The sequence below is a fragment of the Halyomorpha halys genome, unplaced genomic scaffold (assembly GCF_000696795.3).
Source record: "Halyomorpha halys isolate HHAL.00 unplaced genomic scaffold, Hhal_1.1 Scaffold211.1, whole genome shotgun sequence".
Taxonomy (NCBI): Eukaryota; Metazoa; Arthropoda; class Insecta; order Hemiptera; family Pentatomidae; genus Halyomorpha; species Halyomorpha halys.
Window position 1 is genome coordinate 604,130 of NW_027105462.1, and position 9,158 is coordinate 613,287.

A 9,158-nucleotide genomic window follows, 5' to 3' on the forward strand; every position below is an offset into this window, starting at 1 on the left:
TAGGAAAATATGATTTTAATGGTGGAAAAATTAAAATTTGTATTTTTTATTATTACCCCCGTCGCTTTCTGGGGGTTTTAGTGGGGCGATTTGCCTTCTCTGGAAGGTAGTTAGAGTTGCCTTTCGGGAAGGTAGTTTGAATTGCCTTCCGGGAAGGATTGTCTTCTAATACGTTTTGTGTTATAATCTCTAATTTGCGATTGTAACATGTCTTACATCGACTAACATACTCGGTATAAGTGTATGTTTCAAAAGTAAGTAAGACTAATCAAAATCAAATTAGGCCATTTTCTAATTTTATATTTTTTCCCCTTTAGCAGGCTCCTTGCTCCTTATAATTATCTATAAAAAAAATTGTTAAAGTTGAAACCTAAAAAAAAAAAATAAAATAAAATATAAAAACTGAAAATGGACTTGCCAGATTACAACAGTTCGGATTTAATATATTAGTTTGTTAAGCTTATCGTCTTAGGAATGAAACTGATTCCTCCTAAGAGATCTTCACTCGGTTTCCTGAAGAGCATCCAGTATTCTTTCGTCTTTAGGAAGCCGAAGAGGATTGATTTCTTCTGCATCCAGCTCCAATACTCTCTTAGGACGACCTGGGATGTCGATAGATGATAATATAATATTTTTCAAATCGACAATACATTTAATCAAGAAGAAGTCAAACCTGAAAGTATATGAGAAGATGATTGGGGATGCAGTCAGTGAAAACACTAATAAGTAAAAACATTTTAGTGCCAACGTTTCGGCCGGAATTCAAGTCTTTTTCAGAGCCAAAAACAAAAAAAAAGTTTTAACGTATTTTTAATCTCAAAAATCTTGACCAAGTCGATACGTTACGCTTTATTACTTTGTCTCTTCTTTCTTTTTACACCCCTTCTTCTTCTCTACTCTAATTACTTCTTCCTTACCCACGTTATTAAGTTATGTTTGTCATATTTACTAATTACTCCTTTTGTCTTACTTAACTGTATATTCCTTTATTCTAGTATTTTACTAACATGTTATTAGTAGCTTTAATCCTAAATTTTATTATTATATTAATATATTCATAAACCTTTATTCCTTTTGGATTATATAACATTATATTTTATTTATTTAATGATATTTTTCTTACATATTTAATTACCTACGTATATGTTTTATTTGCCACTTTTTTTTTTTTTAATTTTCATTTTTTACATATATTTACTATTATTTTTTTATTATATGTTCTTTCCTACAAAAACAGGATAACAAAAAAATGAATAAGGGGAATGGCAGAATGATTAGAAAATAAGAAAACAGCTAACATTATAGTTATAAAATAGTATAGAATGACATATTTAGTCTAAGTATTATAAGAAGATAAAGACTGAATGACAAAAGTAATAATAAAATTAAGTCCGATCTGGCCCGAACCAGATGTCAATCCTTCCATTGCAAACTCCCTAACCACTCAAACTAATTAGTTTCTAATCTTGCTTCCTCTTTTATTCCGGACAATCCTCCTAGGCGTCTGAAAAGAAGATGGCCTCGAGACATTATATTGTAAAAATGATTTTAGAGTGCTACCATTGGGCAGTTTCTCTACATGCTTGTACCATACCATTATGATTTCCTCAAATTTACTTGAGGTATTTATGTACAGTTGTAAATATCAATAAATAAAATTAAAAACAAAAATTAAGTAAGAGGAAAGAACATATAATAAAATATAGTAAGGGCATCTAAATCTAGTAAGGGCCCGTAAGCGAGAATGGTAATTGGCGAAGAAGGAAAAATGGTGAACTTTTTGGGCTCTATAAGGAATGTGGCATCTCCTCGTACATAAGGATACAGAGGCTTAAATGGCTTGGCCAGTTACGTTCCGGATGGTGTGCGGCAACGTGGTAGGCCGAAGGGCCGATGGAAGGATGCTGTGAGGCGGGATCTGCGACAACTGAGGATCCCAGTTACCCTTACAGAAGATAGAGAAAGATGGTTGGCGGCCGTTGAGCAGGCCAAGGGAAGCTTCATGCACCTGTTGTGCCAGTAAAAGAACAAGAAGAAGATATCTAGTTATGTAAGTAATTAAATTTGTAAGCAATATATATAAAAATAAAAAATATATATATTTTTTTTATTTCCCATTTTTATTTTAAATATTTTTTATTTTTACATACATTTACTATCTGTAAATGTCTACACTTAAATTATTCATGTCTTTCAACAATATTTATTTATACAAAATGTTAGTTTTTTTTTTTAATCATTCTGTATATCCTTTTATTTATTGATTGTTATCTTGTTTTTCGTTTTTAGCCCTGATGAAAAATTGAAATTCTGGCACGAAATGCACTAATAAATACGTTTTACTTATTTTTGTTATATTCTGACCGCACTACTAATCATCTTCTCCTCATATAGATTATCCACGGTCGACTATCTTACCATCATACCTGAAAGTAGTAGGTTACAGCCAAAGTCATTAACCCCGCTGGCCAACTGATGTAAGGTTCATCAGCGCTGCAGGCGCAGGAACCAGCGAACCTGAAGAGGGCGAGGAGCGGGTAGAGGATGAAGAGTGGTACCTGTACGAGTACCATGTAGTCTCTCATCTTCGGCCGGGTCAGTCTGTAGGTTGGGTCATCTTCGTCCAGTTCCTGTTCTGCCTTCTGTAACCGGTTATGGGTAATATCAATCGTGCTATTTCGGAAATATCGTAACCCCCCAAAAGATTGGTTACATTTATTCCTAATATAAAATTATGAAGTTATTCCTTCATAAAAATTGGTATTTGTTTGGTTGTACTTTATGCGCTACCATACCGTTCATCACATTGCGAAGTTGCTTAGAATTTTCCTGGGAGATTGAAGTCTGGCCCGATTTATTCGGTAAAAATAAATTATCAACTAAATTTTTTTTTGTAAATATTTATTTTATTGCTATTTACAACTGTACATTATAATACATTTAGTAAATCTGATCTAAGTTAAATTGGAGTGTTACAGACGTGTAGAGAAACTACCCATTGGTACCATTCTAATGATATTTTACATTAGCTGGTTTCGTGGCCATCTTCTTTTTAGGCGCCTCAGAGGATTGTCAGGAATGGAAGAGGATGCAAGATTAGAAACTAGGGGGTCTGAGTGGTTAGAGAGGTTATAATGGAAGGAGTGATATCTGGCTCGGGCTAAATCGGTTAGGGAACATTAAGGTCTTTATGTATGATTTTATTTGTGACAAAGTAAGGAGCATTGAGGATTTTATGAAGGATTTTGGATTGCGAGGATTGAATACGAGAGGAATTCGAAGGTTTAGTGGAGCCCCAAAGTTCAACTCCATAAGTCCAGATTGGCTTTATTACAGTCATGTAGATCTGTATTTTGTAATGTGTTGGAAGTTTAGACCGTTTGTCTAGTAAGTGCTGTAATAGTCGAAATCGACGTGCTGTTTCCTGTCTTTTCAGTCTTGAGTGAGGATTCCAGGTTAATCGTTTGTCCAAATGTAGTCCAAGGTAGCGGATCTGTTCGACAGGGGTAAGAGTAACATCATTAAATGAAACTGTAGGGCAGTCAGTAGGTTTACGACGAAGGGTAAAGGTGATTTGATGGGATTTGTTGGAATTTATCTTAATCCTCCAATTACGACACCAACTAAATTAAGCATTAGATTGATTTATAGAAATCATAGAAATGATTTATTATAATGATTGTTTGAGAGCGGTTTATTTCTTTATTAGCACGCACAATGTTGATCCAAATATACTCTCAACTTTAATTTTCAGAAACTCTCCAACGTTTCGGCCCTCAGGCCATTTTCAAAGAGACAACCTTAAATATTGATGTCGTGTTCTTTAAAATCTTTTCTCCAGGCTAATTTCCCATGTCATATATAACTTTTTATATTTTAAATCTAAAACTTTTTCATACAAATAATCTTCTGTTTTTCCACTTACAAACATCATTTATAACAGTAAATTAAGCATTTTTGGCGCATAGCTCAAAAATGATGGACATCTTTTCATGGTTATCGTATGCAAATCGATTTATCTCTTTCCGAAGATTAAGAAAAAAATATTACTTAATTTTTAAGGAAAGAATAAGGAAAAAAATAGTTATAGTAATATTAGAACACATAATACGAGAAATTTAGTAAAACATAATTTAAAATCGTGGAATTTTGCCCAAAATGAGTAAATCGTGTTACTTTGTGTCTTTTCCATGATCTGAATTTCTGTAGAAGTATGATATATATCTGAATGTCTCAATCAAATCTAAAGTTTTAAATTGTTTTAATGATTCGCTCTTTAGTAAGTTGTGGAAAAATTAAGTTACCTGTGTCAAGTTCTGTGCATAAACTGCCGGTACGTCTTCCATGTTATAGTTTCCAATCTGTTGAATATTGTTGGACTGAAATTTTGATTATCTGTACTAATTTTAAACACAAAATTTAACGCAAGAACCATTCGAAAATCTTGCATCTACATTGTTCATTCGGATCACATGTTAAAAAAAATATATTATGTAACAATAATAATAATTGTCCTATAGTGTAATTGAATAATAATATAATTAGTTGGTTTCATTACGTATCAAAATAACGTTGGCTCTGTATTTGTCTCAAAGATGTCATCTCTTGAATCGAAGAAATGGGATGGTAAGGCAAGACGAATGGTTCGTCATGAGAGACAAGTTAAGAATGGTCCAACAGGCAGTGAAATGTTAAAGAAGAAACTTGTTACCCTTTAATTGCTTCTCAAACTCTTCAATCCCATATCCTGAACCTTAAGGAATGGTTTCAAAATAAGAGTAAATCCCAAAGTGAAGCGCGAATAGAAGATGGCCTCGAGACCTTCTAATGTAGAAATGTTATTAGAGTGCTAGCAATCGGTATTTTCTCTACTTGTCTGTATCATACCATTGTAACCTAACGTAACATTAACTAGTTTTTTTTTTAAATTTAAATAAAGTTGTAAATTACATTAAAAACAATTATATGTATAACAAATGAAGCTATCCTTTAAAAAAAAAAAAATAATAATAATTTCCCTATAATCCATCTCGAACGTTGAAACGTTAGTAGCCAAGAGACTTATTGTATAATAAAAATGTACAATTGGAACTCTGGCAATGGTCAGATTCTCCCCTCAAGTTGAGTGTTTGCGGCTTTAGCGCACTTGCTCAGCCTCCACTGGCTCACTGTGATGCGGCGAGAGGGGGGGGGGATCTTTTAAGCTCTGCTCTGCCCCTCACACATGGGGGATAGAGTGGGCTCAGGGATACTTAGGTCGATTGTGTAAGTATCGTATATAAGAGTTTAAATGTGACTAGAGATTATATTATTTTTATTTATTTATTTTTTCATACAAATAGTTTGATTTTGTTATGTTAATTTTCTTTATTCTTCTGTGGATATATATTTTAGGAGAGATTTTATTTATTTTTATGTGTTTTTTTTTCATTTATTTTTATTCTTATTTTATTTTATTTTAGTAATAATGTGATCAATCATTACAATTACCTATTGCCCACAATTGTCTGGCAAATTGTAATATGTATCAATAAATAAAAAGTATCAAAAAATAAAATAAAATAAAAAAATAATTACATTCCAATTATATTACTCATAATTTTTTTATTAAATCTCAGTTGAAGTAAATTTATAAATTTAATTCAAAATAATAGTGTACACTTAAAAAAAAAAGTTAAATATAATATTAAAATATTACAATCCACCAAAAAAATAATTTTGTTACATTCATATTCACAATGCCGAAATTTCAGTAATAATTTTTTTATAATATAATATAGAGAAAGATTATTTCTTAGAGGAGAATATCATTTTTTATAGTGTAATAGACGAGAGAGAAGAATTGGTGATGGCAGCGCATGCGCGACAGGTATCGGGCAGAGAGGGAAAGAAAAATCATATGTTCTGTCGTTGGTTGTTTTTTTAATGAATGGACATTGATGTAAAGTCTAATGTATTTTTTGGTTTCTCTGTGAGCTAAGTTAAGTTTAAAAACTGTGTATTGAGAAGTGATCTTTCTCTCTCTCTGCCACGACCAGCTGAGTCCAAGTACGTACGCGTTATCACCTTTGGACATAGCTAACAATTGTATGTATTTTAATTGTAGGTTAGATTATATGTTAGTAATAAGTACATAGATATATATTTAGGGATAGGGTAGATATAACTAAAATAAGATAGGATAGGGCATTTGTTAGTTAAGATTGTTCATATTAACTTACTAGTTTAAGTAAATCTGTATTTGAATAAACATTAAAAACACATGTTTTTTGTTGTGGATATGTGAGTTAAAACAACATTAATTAACCTTGCAATTTGAATACATTACAATAGCTACTTGAAATAAGGTTTAAATCGACATAGAATTATTATAATAATATATACTATAAATTTCTGTATACATATATTTTTAAGTTGAAAAAAAAAAACTATTTTTTTCGTAAATTTGTATTATATTTTTTTCTGAAAACAACTATCATTAAAATAATATTAAATCATAAGACATATTTTTACATCGTCTTTCTTTTTCTCCTCTCGTTGTTTTTACAGGGATATGGCACTTCCCCTGAAGACCTATCTCGGAGGTGGAGGGTACGATAAGAGTTGGGACGGGTCTTGAAGATAAGTTGACATTGAAAGATGACCCGATCTAGGAAGCCAGGAATGGTGACGGAACATAAATATAGGAGTAGAACTATCCCAGCGGTGACGTTTAGCGAGACCGGTTCGCATGAAACCGGTTGAGTACACGCAAATCGACCGGTTGCGGTGGTATACTACCTACTAACTAAGTATTTCTGTCATCTGTGCATTCCTCCTCTCTTAGTAAATCTGTTATCGTGGACAGCTTAACTATTAAAGTTTCAGCTATAGGCGAGAAATAGCATTCGAGAATGTTTGAATTTCGTAATAATTATTTGCCGCATAATAATATATCCAATGAACTGATCTATACTAGGGGTATTCATGATCTTTGGTTTAACATGTTAAAGCATGTTAAATGGAAAAACTCATGTTAAATCGAAAAAATAGCCTTCTTTTACCGTGGTAAAACGAAATAACATTTAACATGGCTGAGAGTATGTTACTTGGTCTGTTAAATTGAGAATGACGTCACACAATAGACCATTAGAGATCGCCGCCATTTTTGTTGTGACAGCTCAGTTCTTTCGTGTGTTTGTGGTATTCATATCCGCTATAAAACCAGAATGGATAATTTTAATGATACATTTGAGAAAAAAAACAGAAGAGGTAATAAGGAACAGATTGTAATAACTAGGCATGTTGTAATAAATTACTTAAATCACAACTGAAGTAAACAATAACATGAGGCTCTGGAAGGAAGGTTATAAACATAAAGGCTTATAAAGAAGTTGCTGAGAAAATCCGCTAGGGGCTGTTATGCATTTAACGTTTAACATGACTTCAAATAGGGCTGCTCACAATCCTATAGTCATAGCATTTAACATGGTAAAACATTTTCCATTTAACACAACATCATGAATACCCCTACTATTATGTATGTGGCTAAACCCCACAAGTATATTTTTACACCTGACCAAAATATCTGAAAAATGAGATTTTCAAGAAAACATAATTTATTTTAGGGGGTTCTAAGTCTTTTAAAAGTCTTTGTATTATTAGAGATGATATTTCCATAGCATCTAAAGTTTGAGGTTCTCAGAAATGTGAACTAAAGTATACACTTTATATAAGATTAAACCCTTCAAATACACTTTTTTAAAAATTTTTACACGTGACCAAAATAACAGAAAACTGAGGTTTATCAAGAAAACAGAAATTATTTTCCGGTCTTCTAAGGTATTGTTAAAATCGTTGAATGAAGAAGTATTATTAGAAGGGTTTGTTCGTTAGAACTAGTGATTCGATTTTTAAAACAATATTTTTGGTTCAAAAAGGGCTTTGTTAGGATTGCGTTGTGGCCCAAAGACACGGAAGTAACTGTGTAATAAAAGTTTTCATTGGTTTGAGGTGTTATTCCTTGCTATAAAGGTGCCTCTATTCATTTCCCATAATATCACAACAGGGTATCATAACACAATAAATGTTAGAAGGCAATCGCGGCCAATACACACCACTTTTTTTTCTTTTTCTTCTTACCTCCTTTATTAAATGGATAAATAACATAATTAATATATACATACGTATGTAGTGCCCTTCCTTTGCCACATGGCATAATAAGGGGTTTGGCTGGGTCTTCTGAAAGCAGGAGTTACAATAGGGGTATTCATGATGTATTAAATGTAAAATGTATTACCATGTTAAATATTATAAGTATATAGGATTGTGAGTAGCCATATTTAAAGTTATATGTTAAGTGCATGAGAGCTTCTAGCGGATTTCCTGAGTAACTAGTTTTATAACCTTTACTTCCGAAACATCATGTTATTGTTTACTTTTCAGTTTTGATTAAAGTAATTTATTACAATACGTCTAAATTAAATGAAAAGTGGAAGCAGTGTGAAAATAGGACTCCCCATTGGTTTGTTGGTCTTCTAATTTGTGAGGAAGAGAATTATAATATAATTCATTGCTTTATTCGTTTTTAAAAACATCCAAAACATTGCAAATACACAATTAAAACAAAAACTACGAGCAAGTAACCTAATACAACAAACAAAACGGTGACGAGCTCAGCTTGCTTGACGTCATTCTCCATTTAACAGACCTAGTAACAGACTCTCAACCATGTTATATGTTATATCTTTTTAACATGGTAAAAGGAGGAAATATTTATCCATTTAACATGTTAAACTAAACATCATGAATACCCCTAATATTGGCGCAGGAGCCGGTACAAAGAACGGGGAGGACCGTTCCACTGGGGGATAAAAGGGATGACTTTCGGCAGAGCCTGAAGCCCTTCTCTGGGCGAGGACGTCGATCAAGGAGACAGTGCTTTGCCACCTCCCAGGTCTTGGTGGGGTGGGGACCACTCTGATCGCCGAACCCGTTTTAGTGACGATCTTATATCACCTTTCAAACCTTTACTTAAAATGGAAAGAGGAGACTCAAGATAATTAAATCGAGCAATGTTTAAGAAGTAAGAGGGTCTCGTTTTGATTCCGTGGGTCCTCTATGAAATAAAAGCCATCCTGCCCAGGCCGGAATCGAACCGGCGCCGCTGAAGACTCGAG

At 32.9% G+C, this 9,158-nt stretch overlaps 1 protein-coding gene across 1 annotated transcript; it reads right to left on the reverse strand.

Annotated features, from left to right (window-relative positions):
* Positions 1 to 413: 413 nt before the first annotated feature.
* On the reverse strand, positions 414 to 4,463 carry LOC106679614 (uncharacterized). Its single transcript, XM_014418869.2, has 3 exons — positions 4,305 to 4,463; positions 2,427 to 2,642; positions 414 to 602 (listed from the first exon to the last, which is right to left on the reverse strand). The coding sequence occupies exons 1-3, from the start codon at positions 4,344 to 4,346 to the stop codon at positions 447 to 449; spliced, it is 414 nt and encodes a 137-aa protein (XP_014274355.1). The 5' UTR covers positions 4,347 to 4,463; the 3' UTR covers positions 414 to 446.
* Positions 4,464 to 9,158: the final 4,695 nt, after the last annotated feature.

What these genes read in the sequence shown, in the direction of transcription:
- LOC106679614 (XM_014418869.2), bottom strand. Translation starts at nt 4,346, where the DNA reads ATGGAAGACGTACCGGCAGTTTATGCACAGAACTTGACACAG. An exon ending in ATGCACAGAACTTGACACAG is followed by an intron (nt 2,643 to 4,304) that starts GTAACTTAATTT and finishes AACCGGTTACAG; the next exon opens with AAGGCAGAACAGGAACTGGA. An exon ending in CTGTAACCTACTACTTTCAG is followed by an intron (nt 603 to 2,426) that starts GTATGATGGTAA and finishes TCGACATCCCAG; the next exon opens with GTCGTCCTAAGAGAGTATTG.